Below are 22,183 nucleotides of genomic sequence, written 5' to 3'. Positions count from 1 at the left end.
ATGCTTATAATCATGTTAAAAGGGAATATAGTGTTGTGTCATTTTGGCTTTAATTTTCCTTGTCAGTTATTCTTTTCAAGGGAAATGTACCTTAAACCCAATGACATGTCAAACCAATGGAAGCTTACATCAAAGTGATGTGTACAATATATTAGCATATAGAGGGGAATTTATCATTCCTCCCATGCAAGTTTCCTGGCAAGTCACAAACCCAGTGTTTACTATTTATTAAATTCCACTGCAACAAAATGTTGTTGCAAGTGGTGTTTCTAGGCCGCCCTCAACACTTTCCGAAAGGGGACATGACGGGAAAGGAGCTTGGCATGAATGAAGACAGAAATCGATGACAGCTAGGAGGCTAACGTAGATTTCAGTCTAGCACATGGCCTGCTGGAGGTTGCGCCAAATCAATGACAAGGCCTACGTCTCGGCATAAATTAGGAGCGGGGGAAATCAGGACGGGCAAAGAAGATGTGGCCTTGATAAATGTCCCCCATGATTCATATATGGGTGATTGCAAATGGCAAATATAGAAATAGAAGTCTAGTGTAGGAAGTGTGCCAGGGATTTCTATTGTGAAGATGGATTTTAGGTTTATGCCTCCTTTAAATGCTCTAGATTATAAAAATAAATGGCAAAAACAGCTAGCCTAAGAAAGGAAGTAACAAACCCCATTCCATGGCATAGTAATTATTCAGCCTAATTTATTTATCAGTATAACTTGTTATTTTTATTAGCCATTCACTGGTTGCAACTAGGGATGAGCGAACCCGAACTGTATAGTTCGGGTTCGTACCGAATTTTGGGGTGTCCGTGACACGGACCCGAACCCGAACATTTTCGTAAAAGTCCGGGTTCGGGTTCAGTGTTCGGCGCTTTCTTGGCGCTTTTTGAAAGGCTGCAAAGCAGCCAATCAACAAGCGTCATACTACTTGCCCCAAGAGGCCATCACAGCCTTGCCTACTATTGGCATGGCTGTGATTGGCCAGTGCAGCATGTGACCCAGCCTCTATATAAGCTTGGGTCACGTAGCGCTGCACGTCACTCTGCTGATTCAAGCATAGGGAGAGGTTGCAGCTGCAACGTTAGGGCGAGATTAGGCAGATTAACTCCTCCAAAAGACTTCATTCTGTGATCGATCTGCAGCTGTGGATCATTGAAGTGCTATTATTGACTTGCTCACTTTTTTGAGGCTGCCCAGAGCGTTTTTAGATCACTTTTTTTCTGGGGTGATCGGCGGCCATTTTGTGACTTGTGGTGCGCCAGCACGAGCTATCACCAAGTGTATTTAACCATCGATAGTGTGGTTATTTTGTGCTATATCCTACATCAGCTGCAGGCTGAGCCTGTGTCACCGAAGTGCATTTAACCATCAACAGTCTGGTTATTTTTTGGCCATATACTACATCAGCTGCAGGCTGAGCCTGTTTCACCCAAGTGCATTTAACCATCAACAGTCTGATTATTTTTTGGCCATATACTACATCAGCTGCAGGCTGAGCCTGTGTCACCCAAGTGCATTTAACCATCAACAGTGTGGTTATTTTTTGGCCATATATTACATCAGGGGCAAGTTGAGCCTGTCACCCAGCGCCTAAAAAATAGACCTGACATTTCTATTCAACCAAATCTGCACAGTTTTAGCTGGTCAAGTTATTTGTAGTGACCGTCAAAGCAGACTTTTTGTTCTGGGTTGAAAAAGCATTCCCAAATTTGCCATTCTGAAAATAACTAGTTTGTGGTATTTCAGGCCTACTTGAAATCTATCCCAAAAAGAAAATCTTACATTGAAGTTATTGATAGTGTCATTCAGAAAAACCTAAGACACACGCTAGCGTGCTGATAGAAGTGTCATTCTGTGATTAAACCTATAACTGTCACACAGCGCAAAAAAAAAACAGGTCTCACATCTCTATTCAACCAAATCTGCACAGTTTTAGCTGGTCAAGTTATTTGTAGTGACCGTCAAAGCAGACTTTTTGTTCTGGGTTGAAAAAGCATTCCCAAATTTGCCATTCTGAAAATAACTAGTTTGTGGTATTTCAGGCCTACTTGAAATCTATCCCAAAAAGAAAATCTTACATTGAAGTTATTGATAGTGTCATTCAGAAAAACCTAAGACACACGCTAGCGTGCTGATAGAAGTGTCATTCTGTGATTAAACCTATAACTGTCACACAGCGCAAAAAAAACCAGGTCTCACATCTCTATTCAACCAAATCTGCACAGTTTTAGCTGGTCAAGTTATTTGTAGTGACCGTCAAAGCAGACTTTTTGTTCTGGGTTGAAAAAGCATTCCCAAATTTGCCATTCTGAAAATAACTAGTTTGTGGTATTTCAGGCCTACTTGAAATCTATCCCAAAAAGAAAATCTTACATTGAAGTTATTGATAGCGTCATTCAGAAAAACCTAAGACACACGCTAGCGTGCTGATAGAAGTGTCATTCTGTGATTAAACCTATAACTGTCACACAGCGCAAAAAAAAAACAGGTCTCACATCTCTATTCAACCAAATCTGCACAGTTTTAGCTGGTCAAGTTATTTGTAGTGACCGTCAAAGCAGACTTTTTGTTCTGGGTTGAAAAAGCATTCCCAAATTTGCCATTCTGAAAATAACTAGTTTGTGGTATTTCAGGCCTACTTGAAATCTATCCCAAAAAGAAAATCTTACATTGAAGTTATTGATAGTGTCATTCAGAAAAACCTAAGACACACGCTAGCGTGCTGATAGAAGTGTCATTCTGTGATTAAACCTATAACTGTCACACAGCGCAAAAAAAAACAGGTCTCACATCTCTAGTCAACCAAATCTGCAGTGTTTTAGCTGGTCAAGTTATTTGTAGTGACCGTAAAAGCAGACTTTTTGTTCTGGGTTGAAAAAGCATTCCCAAATTTGCCATTCTCAAAATTGTGGTGAACGGGAACAATGAGGAAAACATCTAATAAGGGACGCGGACGTGGACATGGTCGTGGTGGTGTTAGTGGACCCTCTGGTGCTGGGAGAGGACGTGGCCGTTTCCTGATGATGAGGACATGGGAATACCACCTCAGCACGTCTCTGATGATGACGAAACACAGGTGCCAACTGCTGCGTCTTTCTGCTGTGTGCAGACTGAACAGGAGGTCAGGGATCAAGACTGGGTGGAAGACGATGCAGGGGACGATGAGGTCCTAGACCCCACATGGAATGAAGGTCGTGCCACTGACTTTCACAGTTCGGAGGAAGAGGCAGTGGTGAGACCGAGCCAACAGCGTAGCAAAAGAGGGAGCAGTGGGCAAAATCAGAACACCCGCCGCCAAGAGACTCCGCCTGCTACTGACCGCCGCCATCTGGGACCGAGCACCCCAAAGGCAGCTTCAAGGAGTTCCCTGGCATGGCACTTCTTCAAACAATGTGCTGACGACAAGACCCGAGTGGTTTGCACGCTGTGCCATCAGAGCCTGAAGCTTAGCACAACCTGCATGACCAGGCACCTGCATGCAAAGCATGAACTGCAGTGGAGTAAACACCTTAAAAACAAGGAAGTCACTCAGGCTCCCCCTGCTACCTCTTCTGCTGCTGCCGCCTCGGCCTCTTCTGCTGCTGCCGCCGCCTCGGCCTCTTCTGCTGCTGCTGCCGCCGCCTCGGCCTCTTCCTCCGCCTCTGGAGGAACGTTGGCACCTGCCGCCCAGCAAACATGGGATGTACCACCAACACCACCACCTGCGTCACCAAGCATCTCAACCATGTCACACGGCAGCGTTCAGCTCTCCATCTCACAAACATTTGAGAGAAAGCGTAAATTCTCACCTAGCCACCCTCGATCCCTGGCCCTGAATGCCAGCATTTGTAAACTACTGGCCTATGAAATGCTGTAATTTAGGCTGGTGGACACACACAGCTTCAAACAGCTCATGTCACTTGCTGTCCCACAGTATGTTGTTCCCAGCCGCCACTACTTCTCCAAGAGAGCCGTGCCTTCCCTGCACAAACAAGTGTCCGATAAAATCAAGTGTGCACTGCGCAACGCCATCTGTGGCAAGGTCCACCTAACCACAGATACGTGGACCAGTAAGCATGGCCAGGGACGCTATATCTCCCTAACTGCACACTGGGTAAATGTAGTGGCGGCTGGGCCCCAGGTGGAGAGCTATTTGGCGCACGTCCTTCCGCCGCCAAGGATCGCAGGGCAACATTCTTTGCCTCCTGTCTCCTCCTCCTACTCAGCTTCCTCCTCCTCTTCTTCCACCTGCTCATCCAGTCAGCCACACACCTTCACCACCAACTTCAGCACAGCACGGGGTAAACGTCAGCAGGCCATTCTGAAACTCATATGTTTGGGGGACAGGCCCCACACCGCACAGGAGTTGTGGCGGGGTATAGAACAACAGACCGACGAGTGGTTGCTGCCGGTGAGCCTCAAGCCCGGCCTGGTGGTGTGCGATAATGGGCGAAATCTCGTTGCAGCTCTGGGACTAGCCGGTTTGACGCACATCCCTTGCCTGGCGCATGTGCTGAATTTGGTGGTGCAGAAGTTCATTCGCAACTACCCCGACATGTCAGAGCTGCTGCATAAAGTGCGGGCCGTCTGTTCGCGCTTCTGGCGTTCACACCCTGCCGCTGCTCGCCTGTCTGCGCTACAGCGTAACTTCGGCCTTCCCGCTCACCGCCTCATATGCGACGTGCCCACCAAGTGGAACTCCACCTTGCATATGCTGGACAGACTGTGCGAGCAGCAGCAGGCCATAGTGGAGTTTCAGCTGCAGCACGCACGGGTCAGTCGCACTGCGGATCAGACCCACTTCACCACCAATGACTGGGCCTCCATGCGAGACCTGTGTGCCCTGTTGCGCTGTTTCGAGTACTCCACCAACATGGCCAGTGGCGATGACGCCGTTATCAGCGTTACAATACCACTTCTATGTCTCCTTGAGAAAACACTTAGGGCGATGATGGAAGAGGAGGTGGCCCAGGAGGAAGAGGAGGAAGAGGGGTCATTTTTAGCACTTTCAGGCCAGTCGCTTCGAAGTGACTCAGAGGGAGGTTTTTTGCAACACCAGAGGCCAGGTACAAATGTGGCCAGACAGGGCCCACTACCGGAGGACGAGGAGGACGAGGAGGAGGAGGAGGATGAGGATGAAGCATGTTCACAGCGGGGTGGCACCCAAAGCAGCTCGGGCCCATCACTGGTGCGTGGCTGGGGGGAAACACAGGACGATGACGATACGCCTCCCACAGAGGACAGCTTGTCCTTACCTCTGGGCAGCCTGGCACACATGAGCGACTACATGCTGCAGTGCCTGCGCAACGACAGCAGAGTTGCCCACATTTTAACGTGTGCGGACTACTGGGTTGCCACCCTGCTGGATCCCCGGTACAAAGACAATGTGCCCACCTTACTTCCTACACTGGAGCGTGATAGGAAGATGCGCGAGTACAAGCGCACGTTGGTAGACGCGCTACTGAGAGCATTCCCAAATGTCACAGGGGAACCAGTGGAAGCCCAAGGTGAAGGCAGAGGAGGAGCAAGAGGTCGCCAACGCAGCTGTGTCACGCCCAGCTCCTCTGAGGGCAGGGTTAGCATGGCAGAGATGTGGAAAAGTTTTGTCAACACGCCACAGCTAAGTGCACCACCACCTGATACGGAACGTGTTAGCAGGAGGCAACATTTCACTAAGATGGTGGAACAGTACCTGTGCACACCCCTCCACGTACTGACTGATGGTTCGGCCCCATTCAACTTCTGGGTCTCCAAATTGTCCACGTGGCCAGAGCTAGCCTTTTATGCCTTGGAGGTGCTGGCCTGCCCGGCGGCCAGCGTTTTGTCTGAACGTGTATTCAGCACGGCAGGGGGCGTCATTACAGACAAACGCAGCCGCCTGTCTACAGCCAATGTGGACAAGCTGACGTTCATAAAAATGAACCAGGCATGGATCCCACAGGACCTGTCCATCCCTTGTGCAGATTAGATATTAACTACCTCCCCTTAACAATATATTATTCTACTCCAGGGCACTTCCTCATTCAATACTATTTTTAATTTCATTTTACCATTATATTGCGGGGCAACCCAAAGTTGAATGAACCTCTCCTCTGTCTGGGTGCCGGGGCCTAAATGTGTGACAGTGGCCTGTTCCAGTGGTGGGTGACGTGAAGCCTGATTCTCTGCTATGACATGAATACAGATTCTGCGCTGACATAAGGCCAGATTCTCTGTTACGGGACCTCTCTCCTCTGCCTGGGTGCCTGGGCCTAAATGTGTGACAGTGGCCTGTTCCAGTGGTGGGTGACGTGATGCCTGATTCTCTGCTATGACATGAAGACAGATTCTGCGCTGACATAAGGCCAGATTCTCTGTTACGGGACCGCTCTCCTCTGTCTGGGTGCCGGGGCCTAAATGTGTGACAGTGGCCTGTTCCAGTGGTGGGTGACGTGAAGCCTGATTCTCTGCTATGACATGAAGACAGATTCTGTGCTGACATAAGGCCAGATTCTCTGTTACGGGACCGCTCTCCTCTGTCTGGGTGCCGGGGCCTAAATGTGTGACAGTGGCCTGTTCCAGTGGTGGGTGACGTGAAGCCTGATTCTCTGCTATGACATGAAGACTGATTCTGCGCTGACATGAAGCGAGATTCTCTGCTATGGCATGAAGAGACTGATTCTCTGCTGACGTGAAGCCAGATTCTCTGCTATGGGACCTCTGTCCAATTGATATTGGTTCATTTTTATTTTTTTAATTTTTATTTTAATTCATTTCCCTATCCACATTTGTTTGCAGAGGATTTACCTACATGTTGCTGCCTTTTTCAGCCCTCTAGCTCTTTCCTGGGCTGTTTTACAGCCTTTTTAGTGCCCAAAAGTTCGGGTCCCCATTGACTTCAATGGGGTTCGGGTTCGGGACGAAGGTCGGATCGGGTTCGGATCCCGAACATTTCCGGGAAGTTCGGCCGAACTTCTCGAACCCGAACATCCAGGTGTTCGCTCAACTCTAGTTGCAACCAACTCTGTGTCCATACACTGAACGAAGCAGCTGCCTCTCTGTCACACAGCAGGAAATCCCAGTATAATCTGAATCATAAACGGAGTTATATTCTGCCAATCAGCTGTTTCTAAAGCCTATAGGCTTCAAAAAAATTCCACCCACGAGAATACCAGACAAGTGCATTTTGACAGATAGGGGCAAAATTTACAGGGCACACTAACTGAATTTTTGCTTATTCTTTATGTGGTTATGTTATATGTAGGGTTGTCCCGATACCACTTTTTTAGGACCGAGTACAAGTACCGATACTTTTTTTCAAGTAGTCACCGATACCGAATACCGATACTTTTTTTAAATGTCATGTGACCGTTTTGGGGGATCTGTGGATCTGTGGATGACGCACTGTCATGTGGGGGATCTGTGGATGGCACTGTTATGGGGGATCTGTGGATGGCACTGTTATGGGGGATCTGTGGATGGCGCTGTTATGGGGGATCTGTGGATGGCACTGTTATGGGGGATCTGTGGATGGCACTGTTATGGGGGATCTGTGGATGGCACTGTTATGGGGGATCTGTGGATGGCACTGTTATGGGGGATCTGTGGATGGCACTGTTATGGGGGATCTGTGGATGGCACTGTTATGGGGGATCTGTGGATGGCACTGTTATGGGGGATCTGTGGATGGCACTGTTATGGGGATCTGTGGATGGTGCTGTTATGGGGGATCTGTGGATGGCACTGTTATGGGGATCTGTGGATGGTACTGCTATGGGGTGGGATATCTGTGGATGGCATTGTTATGGGGTGGGGGGATCTGAGGATGGCATTGTTATGGGCTGGGGGGATCTGAGGATGGCATTGTTATTTGGTGGGGGATCTGTGGATGGTGCTGTTATAGGGGATCTGTGGATGGAACTGTTATGGGGAGGATCTGTGGATGACACTGCTATATGTCATCCACAGATCCCCCTCATAACAGTGTCCCCCAATACACCGGGCCCCGCCGCTCACCGAAGTATTTATAAACGTGAATCCTTATCCTGTTTACTAACGCTGCCCTCTCCCATGTTCCCATGTCCCCCCTGTATCCCCACAGCACTTACTTAAGCTTCCATAGCAGGCAGAGCGGACGGCACCAGTAACGTCACTCACGCGCGACGTCAGTGGGCGGAGCAGGCGCTCTACGTCAGTGAGTGACGTTACTGGTGCCGTCCGCTCTGCCTGCTATGGAAGCTTAAGTAAGTGCTGTGGGGATACAGGGGGGACATGGGAACATGGGAGAGGGCAGCGTTAGTAAACAGGATAAGGATTCACGTTTATAAATACTTCGGTGAGCGGCGGGGCCCGGTGTAAGAGTACAGTGACTGCACCGGGCCCCGCCCATAGTTACGCCCATAGTATTCTATTTATGTATCGGGGCGGGGTATCGGCGGCTGAGTACCGCCGAGAAAACTCGGAATCGGTCCCGATACCGATACTAGTATCGGTATCGGGACAACCCTAGTTATATGTGCTAACTTCCATATTCAGTAAGTATCTTAAAAATTGTAAAATAAATTATGTTTGCAATGATAGATATTCTTTAAAAACAAATCACTAGGATTTGACAATATGCACAATGCCTATAAATCCAAGTAATGCACCCTTTTAATAGTCCACCCTTGAAGAGTTGAGATGGAAGGAAATTATGCCTTGTAATTTCTTAAATAGATACCTCCTGATTTAAACTTTATGGGGAAAAATACAGTGACTGGGTTTGAGGTGGCCCCAACACTACACTGGATTCTCTGGACACAGTCCATCAAAGAGCAGTTATTTTTTGGGAGCAACTAAAGTAACTAAAGCCCAAAATAACAGATCCGTTTTTTTCTGTTCTTCTGGCGGATCAAAACCAGTAGTGAAGCCTACTCATCAATTTTTGAGATCTGGTGTAATGCAAGGCACCAACAAAACAGACCTGTGAAGAAGAAGTCAAGGGGTTTATTAACAAAATAAACAAAGTCCAGGCAAATCTTCACTGGAGCTAATATCAGGGAAACAAAACAAAGGGAAGCCAGGAGTAGTCCCGATCCGTGCATAAGTCCTTGTGTAACTTGCCAAGTGAATGGATGCGACACAGAAAATCCCGCGTCCTGGGTTCCACTGGAACGGACAAAGTCCAAGCAAACTTCAGGCAGCAGCAAGCAGTACTGACCTGCACCTGGATAAGGGAAGATAACAGTGCGCACTGACCGACCTGGGGGGCCACCTTTTATGTGCCTGCTACCAATTCCCAGGGCGCCAAGTGTCCACTCCCCATAGGTCATGATCCTGCCCTACACCTGTGTACAAGGCTTTGGTCGGTCATTATTCAATTAGAACAATGCCGGCCCCCTAATCTACTTTGACCTTGAGGCCAGGTGCTATTCCCATCTCCGGTCGGCGAAGCGGGTACGCGCGACCGCGTATCCCCTTTTGAACCCGTCTCCGAGCCTACACGCGCACACACGACATGCTCTGCGAGAGTGCGCGAGCGCGTCGACATGGACACCAGAATAGAATCCGCAATAGGCACCGGAGACAAGCTCGGCCGCAGAGTAGTGCCACTAGCCCGGCCAAGCTGTCCCTGAAACCCATGCGGTCTTCCCCTCCGGCGCACTTGCGAACGCATCCCCGCGTCGGTTCGCAAAGGGGTCAGAGCTGGTGTATCAGTGTATCAGTGGAGACACGTGTAACCTGTCCCGCACCTCGACGTGGACCCTTTTTGGTCAGACCGGAGTGCGAGACAGTTTCCAACAGCAGAGACCAGCAGCTAATGACCGTGACCAGCAATAATGCTGATTGCGGTCATTAAAGTCTTTAGATGCCATGATCAAGTGAGATCACGGCATCTAAAGGGTGAAAAACACGGAAGCGCTTCTGACTGGCATCCTCTGTGGCCAATGAGGATGCCGGTAATTGAATTCAATACCCTGCGTCTCTCTGAAGAGGGGCTGACTCAAGAAATTATCAATGCTGTACAAATAATGTTTCGTAGGCTCAAAAAGCAACTGTTAAAAAAATATATATAAAAAAAAAAAAATTAGTTTAAATCACCCCCTTTCCGTAAAATAAAAAAATAAATACATAAATAACAAAAAATATAAACATCATTGGCATCACCGCATCTGAAAATGACGGTACTATTAAAATATAAAAATATAACGGAAAAAATTGTCAAAATGGCCAATTTGCCATTTTTTCATCGCTTCTCTTACCCAATTAAATGTAATAAAATGTGATCAAAAAGTCAAACACTACAGATTTTCCAGCAAAAAAATAAGCCCTCACTCAGCTCAGTCAATATAATTCTAAAAAAGTTATGGGGGCCAGAATATAGTGATATATTTTTCAAAGTTTACATTTATTTTTACACTATTTAGACATAAAAAGCATATATATATATATATATATATATATATATATATATATATATATATATATATATACATGAATGTGGTATCGTTGTAATTGTACTGGCCCAGAGAATGAAGGGCACAGGTCAGTTTTGCCACAAAGGGAATGCTGTGGGAACAAAACCCGTAAAACTGTGTAGGAATTGTTATTTTTTTTCAAATTCCACCCCATTTGGAATTTTTTTCCTGCTTCCCACTACATTGTATGCCATATTAAATGGTGGCATTAGAAAGTACAACTTGTCTCACAAAAAATAATCCCTCATACAGCTTTGTGAACGGAAAAATAAAAAAGTTATGGCTCAAGGAAGGTAGGGAAGAAAAAGGAAAATGTAAAAATGAAAAACCCTCCAGTATTCTAAGGCCCCTTTCACACGAGCGAGTTTTCTGCGCGGGTGCAATGCATGAAGTAAACGCATAGCACCAGCCCTGGCCGCATAGAAGTGAATGGGGCTTCAGTGAAAAACACATTGCATCCGGAAGCAAGTGCGGATGCGATGCGTTTTTCACAGATGGTTGCTAAGAGATGTTGTTTGTAAACCTTCAGTTTTTTTATCACGCGTGTGAAAAACGCATCAAAACGCATTGCACCCGCGCGGAAACAACTGAACAACTGAACGCAATTGCAGACAAAACCGACTGAACTTACTTGCAAAATGGTGCGAGTTTCACTGAACGCATCCGGAGCCAATGCGTCACGCTCATGTAAAAGAGGCCTAAGGGCTAAGCTGACTGCGTATTAACCCTTTCCACCATGCAGTACAAATACAGTGCAAATGAACAGGCCATATTACAATAAACGTAAGTGCACCAAAGCAGTGAGTAGCAATACCAGCAAATGTCCACAAATGTTCCGACACAAAAGTACTCCAAGGCACTACCGGAATTATACCCAGGATTTCGTCTGTACAGTGACAGGTTCCCTTTTAATAGGTTGCTCACCCCAGGAATAGAAGTATTATAGGCTGTTAATAAAACTTGAGATTTCCTGTGTAGAGGACAGAATATTTGCAAACAGATGCTGACTCCTGGTCCTGATATGTGAAGACTGCTTTAAAAAAGAGAACGTCTTTTACATTTTCTTGTTATCCTCCTTCCTGTAACATATCAAATTTTCATTATAACCAAGCCACCTGCAAATCATCTCCATTTAAATGTAATTAAGGATGAGTGTATGCAAATTGGCCTCATGCAGCGATCTGCTAAAAATCTTGCCAGTTGGGGGTGACAATGAGATTGGAGCTGGGAAAACACTCTTCTAAGCAAAAATTCATTGCACATTCTTCAGACATGAACATATGGATGATGTGTATGATTTCATTGTTCCCCGTTTCTTTGTTTTATAGATAAAGCTTCCAAATACTGACTGGTCACCGCAGAAGATACAGAAACCAGGCCTTAAAAGGTACACTCGTCAATTCCATTAAACAATAGGTGATACGTTGTGTGAAGCAATGGAGATTACAGATGGTGACTAAATGATTTTGTAAATAATTGTGTCATTAAATTAATGGACATTATTTAAAGTCATCCTCCGACCCTTGAATGCCAGGGTGTGCCATTGCTTATTTACTATTCAGCTGTGTGGTAGCAATGGTGTATTTTCAATGGAGGCAGACCAGCTGACTGCTATGAGGGCTCAACACTGAACTCCTTCTGCATTTTCATGCCGCCGCCACTAGGTGGAGTTCAGTGCAAAAGAGATGATTACAGCTTTCATTGCAGACAAGGGTAACTGTATAAACTTCTGTGCACTGAGCTCCCCCTAGTGGTAGCTGCAGGCAGACAGCTTTGTATGTGAAGTGAAGAAGGAAAATGATCTATACCAGATGTATACCAGTTGCCTGGTGTAAATACATTGGGAAATGGTGCTCAGAATGAGTGCAATATTTTTTAAAAACCAGTTCGACTTTTTGGAACATAGAAGTCAGATAAAGTGAGTTACTGTACCTAGAAGTTTGAAGCACACTTGCTGGGAAATTGGTGGTGCAGGGGGCCCATACTAAATTTTGCTATGACGCCCTATGAAATCTGTGTAAGCTCCATGCAGTAAAGCAGGGTGACAACGCCTGTGAAATCTGTATGTCCCACCTGTACATGTTATCAGGTATTGCAGCGCTACTCCCTTATAGTGAATGCTGCTGAGCTGCAATACCATGCTCAGCCTGTGGACACATGTGACAACTACTTTAGATGTAACTAATAGAATTATGAGCAGGTTGACAGGGATGACTGGAAGACTTAGATTTACTGCAGGTTTTTTATGTTAAGTAGAAATGCTCTGTAATGTCCCATAAGGGAAAACAATATAAAACTATTTGGAAAAAGGCATAACTAGCTTTAGGTTTCCCAGTAGGATTCTCGCAGTGATAAGTGGCCTACTTACAATTCTAACACTATTTATGCTGTAAGTGAAGCAGTTGTTCCCCAAATCCATTATTTATGTCGCTTCAGTAAATGTTGGTAATATTATATTGCACATTATAAATTGTGAAACGAACGAGCGCTATGTGCATTGGGATGCACGCAACATAATTCTCCAGATTACATATGATTACTTAAAATATAGACCAAAGGACAGCTTTTCGATATAAAAAGCAAAAGTTATGATGCTCCATTTAGGCAAACTTTTACAGGGTTAGGGTTCATGTACACAAACGTATTTTCTTTCCGTGTCCGTTCGTTGTTTTTTTTTTTTGCGGACAGTATGCGGAACGATTCATTTTAATGGGTCCACAAAAAAACGGAAGTTACTCCGTGTGCATTCCGTTTCCATATGTCTGTATTTCTGTTCCGCAAAAAAATAGAACATGTCCTATTATTGTCTGCATTACGGATAAGGATAATACTGTTCCATTAGGGGCCTGCTGTCATCCGCATTTTTGGCGGACCGCAAAATACATACGGTCGTGTGCATGAGCCCTTAAAGGTGTTGATGGAGATTTTTTGTGTTTTTCCCACAAACTGCAGTGTATATGGTATTGTAGGCCAGCCCTATTTACCTGAAACCAGACACAACACGTGAGCATGGGGAAAAAAGAAGACCCGTTATTCTAATTTCAGAATACCCCTTTAATGACACACATGCACTTGTCCAGCTATAAAAGCACCAGTGCTATTACCTGACTGTTGTGATGAGGGTGTAGTTGGAGGGCTCTCATCTTGTCTGAGGGAGGAGATAATTATGTGAATTCATCTCTAGTATGTCCATCGATCAGGGTAAGGGCAATTGACAGATAAGGACTAATATGTGTGATGCTAAGTTCACATTTAATTCCTGCATGCAGCAAAATTTTGTCATGCTGCAAACCATGTGGACCCCATTATAGTGAATGGGATCTGTCGGGCACCTGCGGTGTTCGGTATGTGCTGGATACGGCAATTCTTGTACTTTGTTCCTGTGACGGAACTGAAGACTAGAATTCAAAATGGTGATGTGGACCTAACCTTACCTTCATAAAGCTAAGCCATTGATTGGTCAAATGAACCAAGTTGTAGACATGGCTTCAGCTGTCAGTAAAATGGATGTCTGCTTTGGACAAACCCTTTTTGTTTTTAGAGTCCCCTAGAAAACAAGCTGATCATAAATTGTCCATTTGCTGGGACCCAAGCAATTATCTGTAATCTGGAGAAGAACTTGACAACTGGTGCTCTATTCCCTGCAGTGCCACCACAGGAGAAATGAAGCATTGCACAGTTCCTATTTCATATTGAATGTTCTGGGTCCTCCAGATCTAAAAAATGATCTATCTAGCTTCTGTCTTCTGCAAGGAACTGACAAAGGGCGCAATCTAATAATATTCTATATGGAGTTTTCTAAATCAGACCACCCTTTTGTGAAGATTGAGATGAAATAAAATCTGCTATCATCATGATAGATAATTTAATAAAGACTAGAGATGTATTGGTTTCACTGGGGCCGTCATTGATAAAGCTTTAGTAATTAGATTTCATGAGATAGGACGTGTATATAATAATTAGAACGTAATCATTAATGTTTTTTTTTTATTTTTATTTCCAGCTCGCAGAGTCTTGAAGACCTTGGAACTCGAAAAGGTGTGAAAACAGATCACGACAGACTACGTTCACTAGTTTCCCCAGTGACTGGTCTGTATATACACATTACCACATTCAAGTGGTTTCAGCCCAACTCAAAACACTTTGCTTGTAAGGCCTCGTGCACACGAGCATGTACCGTCCGGGCGCGTGCTGTGGATTGCAAATTATGACCCCACTTGAATGAGGCCCGTGATCCGGGCATTTGCTACTTTTTTGTGGTGCGGAGGCACAGACAGAAAACCCATGGTGCACACTCCATAGGGTTTCCGTGGGCTTCCGTTTCCGTGCCTCTGTATCTTTCAGATTGCGGACCAATTCAAGTGACACGGTGAGCACACGGCCGATGCCCGTATATTGCAGACCTGCTGTTTGCAGGCCACAATACGGGCATGAACCTGCTATAGTCATGTGCATGAGGCTTAATTATAAAGATTTTCTACACTTCAGCTGCCATAACGCTTGTGGATAACACAGCCCAGTCTCTGATACATCTGAATCCTCATGAGAACAAGGGGCCATGTTCACATTGTTAGTATATGATCTTCTTGAAGTGTAGGTCCAGTCTCCTTGAGATTTTTCTGTTTGGCATTTAAAAATTTAGCAAAATGCAATAGCATTGTGGTGCGTACATAGTGTGCCCTAACTTTTTTATGTGCTGTAGACAATCTTTACGCTTCACTCCTCATAGCATTCATTATTGTGCTAAATTTGGTGCAGTTTCTGCTTGTCTGTAGAGATGTCGCGAACATAAAATTTTCCGTTCGCGAACGGCGAACGCGGATTTACGCAAATGTTCGCGAACGGGCGAACCGGGCGAACCGCCATAGACTTCAATAGACAGGCAAATTTTAAAACCCACAGGGACTCTTTCTGGCCACAATAGTGATGGAAAAGTTGTTTCAAGGGGACTAACGCCTGGACTGTGGCATGCCGGAGGGGGATCCATGGCAAAACTCCCATGGAAAATTACGTAGTTGACGCAGAGTGTGGTAAGTTGAATTCGCAATGCGATTAATATAACCTGCATTAATCGCATTGCGAATTCAACTTAGATCTGAGTTCCTAATGGTTGTATTGCTAGAATTGACGAATATAACGAATATAGCACTATATTCTCAATCTTCGTTATATTCTAGCAATACAACCATTAGGTCCCTTTCACATGAGCAAGTTTTCCGCGCGGGTGCAATGCGTGACGTGAACGCATAGCACCCGCACTGAATCCTGACCCATTAATTTCAATGGGTCTGTGTACATGAGCGTTGTTTTTCACGCATCAGTTCTGCGTTGCGTGAAAATCGCAGAATGTTCTATATTCTGCGTTTTTCACGCAGCCCTGGCCCCATAGAAGTGAATGGGGCTGCGTGAATAACGCATTGCATCCTCAAGCAAGTGAGGGTGTGATGCGTTTTTCACTGATGGTTGCTAAGAGATGTTGTTTGTAAACATTCCGTTTTTTATCACGCGCGTGAAAAACGCATCAAAATGCATTGCACCCGCGCGGAAAAAACTGAACAACTAAACGCAACCGCAGACAAAACTGACTGAACTTGCTTGCAAAATAGTGCGAGTTTCACTGAACGCACTCTGAACGCATCCGGCCTTAATCCGCAACGCCCGTGTGAAACCAGCCTTAGGAACCCAGCTCTAAGTTGAATTCGTAATGCGATTAATATAACCTGTATTAGGCTGAGTTCACACGAGCGTGTCCGGATAAGGTCCGGATGCGTTGCGGCAAACCCGCGCGAGTAGGTACCCAATTGCAGTCAGTTTTGACTGCGATTTTGTTCCGTTGTTCAGTTTTTATTGCGCGGGTGCAATGCGTTTTGCACGCGCGTGATAAAAAACTGACTGTGGTACCTAGACCCGAACTTCTTCACAGAAGTTCAGGTTTGGGTTCGGCAATGGACCATGTGATTGGACCATGTGATCTGACGTCACCACAGGTCCTTTAGCCGGCAGCTCATGATTAAAGGAGTAAGAAGAGACCGGCAGCTACGCGATCAAGAGGAGAAGGTGAGTTAATAATTATTATTTTTTTAACCCTCAATTGACCACCTACTAAGCATTCTGTATTAAAGAATGCTATTATTTTCCCTTATAACCATGTTATAAGGGAAAATAATACAGTGAATAGACTGTCATCTTAGCAACCATGCGTGAAAATCGCACCGCATCTGCACTTGATTGTGGATGCTTGCGATTTTCACTCAGCCCCATTCACTTCTATGGGGCCTGCGTTGCGTGATAAATGCACAATATAGAGCATGCTGCGATTTTCACGCAACGCATAAGTGATGCGTGAAAATCACAGCTCATGTGCACAGCCCCATAGAAATGAATGGGTCCAGATTCAGTGCGGGTGCAATGTGTTCACCTCACGCATTGCACCCGCGCGGAAATCTCGCCTGTGTGAACTCAGCCTCAATCGCATTTCGATTACAACTTAGATCTGAGTTCCTAATGGTTGTATTGCTAGAATTGACAAATATAACGAATATAGCACTATATTCTCAATATTCTAGCAATACAACAACCATTAGGAACCCAGCTCTAAGTTGAATTCGCAATGCGATTAATATAACCTGTATTAATCGCATTGCGATTACAACTTAGTCAAATTTGTGACACTGCAGCTTCAGAATGAATCTAAGATGGATGCTGTCCTTGCTTTTTGATAGGAGGTGGGAGGGTCTGGGAGGGAGGGTATGCTGATTGGCTGGAATGTGTCTGCTGACTGTGAGGTACAGGATCAAAGTTTGCTCAATGATGATGTATAGGGCGTGGACCGAACATCGCATATGTTCGCCCGCCGCGGCGAACGCGAACAAGCTATGTTCGCCGGCGAATAGTTCGGGACATCTCTACTTGTCTGGTCTAGTTGTACCGTGTCCTACTTAGGATTCATGCACACCAGCGTAGTGCTCAGTGCCCGTGCACCAGCTATGTGAAATCTACTTGCGGATGTGGACCCATTGACTTTAATGGGGCTGTGATCCGTAACTTACGCCCAAAGATAGAACATGTTCTATCTTGTTGTGGTGCAGAGACACGGACCCAAAAACCCAAAGAAGCGCTTTGTAGCGTTCTTACAATCCGTATCCCTGCACTGCAAAAAGGTGAAGCCCTGTCTTTGGTTGTATCTGGCAGATGCGGACCAATTCAAGTCAATCGCTCTCATCTTATTCAGCCCCACTGAGATGAATGGGTCCACATCCGACCCACAAAAACTGCGGATCGGATGTGGACCAAAACCACGTCATATGCATGAACCCTGAGGTTACCACTGTCTGCCTGCCTACTATCATGTTCTGTATTGTACAACTGCTGCCGCCATCATTTCACTGCCATTGTCGTCCTGCCTACCATCATCTTCAATTGCATATGGTTTCTGCAGTCATCATGCCACTACCGCTGTCGGCCTGCTGAACATCATATTATGCACGCGGATCAAAAAGTTCAAGAGGGGCCTGGATCTATTTCTGGAGTGTAATAATATTAGATTTTATAGTTGCTAGAGATGGTTCGTTGATCCAGGGAGTTATTCTGATTGCCTAATTGGAGTTAGGAAGGAATTTTCCCCCCTAAAATGAGGAAAATTGGCTTCAACCTCATGAGGGTTTTTTGCCTTCCCCTGCATCAGTGTTGCAGGATAACCGGCTGAACTGGATGGAAAGATGGCATTTTTCAGCTTTACAAACTATGGGGGAGATGTATCAAACTGGTGTAAAGTAGAACTGGCTTAGTTGCCCATAGCAACCAATCAGATTCCACCTTTCATTTTCCAAAGGAGCTGTGAAAAATGAAAGGTGCAATCTGATTGGTTGCTATGGGCAACTAAGCCAGTTCTACTTTACACCAGTTTGATACATCTCCCCCTATATTAGGGTGGGTTCACATCAGCGTTATGGATTACGTTTTTGTTTTCCATTATAACAGAAAATAACGGAATCCATAAGAAAGAAGTCAAAACGGAAGTCTTTAAGAGGCATTCCGTTTTGATCCGTCATAATAGAAGTCTATGGGAAACCAGGACGGATCCGTTATGCTGCCCATAGACTTGTATTATGAAGGATCAAAGCGGAATGCCTCTTAAAGGCTTCCGTTTTGACTTCCGTCTAACGGATTCCGTTTTTTTCTATAACGGAATACATAACGCTTATGTGAAACCCACCCTTACTTTGTCACTCTACTCTCCCAACTTGCGTATACACAGTACAGGTGAAAAGTGAGCTGCAGAAAACAGAAAAATGTTAGCAAGTCTCATTTTTTAACAGAGGGTCACAAAAACCCAATAAAAATGATTGAAAGATTTATAATAAAATTCTGATTTAAATAATGTCATTTTACGATGATATATTTTTGAATTTTTGTCGTATTGGAAGTAAATTCTAGCCTGGTATCATTAGTTCACCTGTCCCATAAAACCCAGAAAAATATTGATATAACCATGCTAATGAATACATTACATTACCATAAATTCTGATCTCCAGCAAGGCTGTCACCTTTGATGTGACAGGAAAAGCATGTGTCTCAACTCCCCAATGTGTGCCATTATAGAAAGCTGAGAGTGTTATAATTTGCTCGAATGACATTCCTGTTTCCACGGTCAGCGCTGGATAGACTCTTTTGGATTGACGTAGCACAGCCTGCAGATATTATTTGCATTTCGTTGCAGTTTTTCTTTTTGATATTGAGGAAGGGTAGAGAGGGCAATAGTGGAAAATTGACTTCTTGTTTCCTAAATAGGCAAATTGCTTTGCCATAACCACTTCAGCACTTGATAGATAAGCCTCTTAGGAAAGAAAACATTCCCTTTGAAAAAGAATCTGCTACAAACTCTGGTTTGTTGTATTAACCGTGCAGAAGAGCTGGTGAACGCCTCTTTCATTTTCTATACGTGCTGTCAAACGGTTTGTTTTTCCTTTGGCTGCTGGAATGCAAATGAGATTCAGAGTCAGTATTCACTAAGTCATCAAAGATATGTGACAGCTGCTGAATACAGAGGGCGCCAGCTACAGTAAGCCTGCTGTTTTATATACTGTAACAAAACTGTAGCAAGATCCTATTTATCTGGTTATCAGAAGACATTTTCTTACTTTGGTTTTCAGGGGATATATAACACAATTTGGGGAAAAGACGGGTTTATGTGCAGCTTCTGTTGATTCAATTGCTGAACGCATGGAAATATTTCTCTTGGCATTTTGTAGTGCTCTTGGATGTTTCAATTTCCTTGGCGATTGATATTTACTTGCATAATATGTTGACCAGACACTTGTCTGTGCTGTGAAACCCTGGCCCATCCATAATTTGTAAGGTAGTGGCTATTACCTCCATTCACTGAACTACAAAATTGCTCTCCGTCAAATACAATTATCCTTAGCTCCATCCTGACATGGCATTTTTTCCCGTTTTGCGTTTTAATTTTTTACTTTATTAGGGCAATAACTATTTTATTTTTCCATTGACATAGCAGGGCTTGTTTTTTGGAGAGCAAGTTGTACTTTCTATTGGCACCATTTAAAATGGCATACAATGCAGTAAAGCTGAACTGTTACATTCATTCTCCAGGTGAATAGGATTGCAGCTAAAGCGAATTTCCGCTTATGAAATTCGTTCACACTTCGTTTTTTTGGTGAAAGGTGAATTGCGTTATGGATTCCGTTACCACGGACCACGGAGTCCTCTCCTGCATAACGAAAACGGGACAGATCCATTTTGCAGCCCATAGACTTCTATTATGACAGAATGAATAGCGGAAGGCCTCTAAAGGCATTTCGTTATGCATTCCGTCATAGAATTGCGTTATGGTCCGTGGTAACAGAATCCATAACGCAATTCAACTTTTATCAACAAACGAAGTGTGAACGAATTTCAAAATATGAAATTCGCTTATCTCTAATTGCAGCAATACCACTTTTATTTAGTTTTTCGTGTGTTTTAATACAAAAAATATATAAAAAGGTTTGGAAAACATTTATTTTTTCTTTTCATCACTGTATTCTACCCCTATAACTTTTTTGTAGTTATATTTATGGAGCTGTGTGAGCTATAATTTTGGCTTGTATATGACTTTTCGATAATTTTTTCTTCCTTTTTTTTGGGAAGATGAAGTGACGAAAAAATTATGAATCTGCCATTTAGATTTTTTCTGTTACACCCTTTGCCATACAGGATAAATATTTTTATATTTTAATAGTATGGATAATTTTGGACATGGTAATGCCTATTATGTTTTATTTTGTCTTTTGTATATTATGTTTTATTTTGTCTTTGCATTTTATCTTGTTTATGTTTTTCTTTTTTAAATATTTTTCAGAACTTTTTTTTTTCCACTTTTTTTAGGCCCTTGAGGGGACCCAACATGCAATTATTAGATTGCCAATTGTTTTAAGTAATAGAATTTTATCCATTACGGAATATAAAAATCTGTATGTTCCAATGCAGTGCTGCCATCGGCAGGCCTGCCTTGGAATGTACCAGTAATAGGCCTAGAAGCCTTGTACAGGCTCTGGCCTATTAAGCTACTTTCACACTCGCGTTTGGTGCGGATCTGTCTTGTATCTGCACAGAAGGATCCGCACCAATAATGCAAACGCTTGTATCCGTTAAAAACGGATACATTTGCATTATACATAAAAAAAAAAAGTCTAAGTCAAACCGGATCCGTCTTGACTTACATTGAAACCAATTGTACCATATTGTGTCAGTGAAAAACAGATCTGTCTCCATTGACTTACATTGTAAGTCAGGACAGATCCGTTTGGCTCCGCATAGTCAGACGGTCACCAAAACGCTGCAAGCTTCCTTTTTAGTGACCGTCTAAAAAAAACAACGGAGGCCAAACGCAGCCAAATTGATGCGTTCTGAATGGATCCTTATCCATTCAGAATACATTGGGGCTTAACTGATCCGTTTTGGGCCGCTTGTGAGAGCCCTGAAACGGATCTAACAAGCGGACCCAGAAATGCTAGTGTGAAAGTAGCCTTACTGCTAAGGAATGTCTTCCCCAGTCTCAGCCATACAAATTTGTTCCTGCCTGTGAAGTGGATGCTTCAGTTTTTTTTACCTCATTATCGCTGATCACAGATATTAGCCCCAGGTGTCTGCTGTATGAAACAGAAGGCACCCGGTGGCTATGACTCTCGCTCTTCTCTGGAGCGGGCACCTTATTTAGAGACAGAACATCTGCTGGACAGGTACGTTGGATGTCAGAAAGGGGTTAAGGGGAGTCTATCACCTCCAGAATCAGTTTAAGCTGACAGCCATGTAAGGTAGGTCCCGTGAAACATAACTATTTTTTCTTTGACACTGATTTTGGAGGGATCAGACTTTCTTTCAAGGGTTGTCTGGGAGTAGAAAAACATCGTTATTTGGTCCTTTCTTTCAAAAACTGCACCATACCTGTCTACGGTTTGTTTAAGTTGTTGCACCTCAGCCCAATTAACTTTAATGGAGCTGGACACAGCCAATGGACAGGTGTGCTGCTGTTTTTAAAAGAAAACAACTAGCTGCTTCTAAGGCCAGCAGAATGCTGTCATATATTAAAAAAGGCATGGACTAGCAAGACACAAACGTAATATTGCCACTTTACAAATCAAAAAAATATGAAGAGAGACTAAACTCATATGAGGCATAATTGGTCTTAGTCATAAGAGCAGACTAAAAGAATTATATGTATATAGTCTAGAGAAGAGGCGTCAAAGGGGACATGAATTACCTC

General features: G+C 44.3%; 1 protein-coding gene across 1 annotated transcript in view; it reads left to right on the top strand.

Moving 5' to 3' along the window:
• LOC121009265 (protocadherin-10-like) overlaps window positions 1-22,183 on the top strand; it is a 140,355-nt gene that overhangs the window by 83,085 nt on the left and 35,087 nt on the right. Inside the window, exons 2-3 of the mRNA XM_040442300.1 lie at window positions 11,748-11,806; window positions 14,423-14,508. Of these exons, the coding sequence (XP_040298234.1) occupies window positions 11,748-11,806; window positions 14,423-14,508 (145 nt within the window). The remainder of the gene's footprint in view (window positions 1-11,747; window positions 11,807-14,422; window positions 14,509-22,183) is intronic.

This window comes from Bufo bufo, chromosome 1 (genome assembly GCF_905171765.1).
Source record: "Bufo bufo chromosome 1, aBufBuf1.1, whole genome shotgun sequence".
NCBI lineage: Eukaryota > Metazoa > Chordata > Amphibia > Anura > Bufonidae > Bufo > Bufo bufo.
Note: the sequence above shows the minus strand (reverse complement) of the source record. Positions and strands in the feature narration are given on the sequence as shown.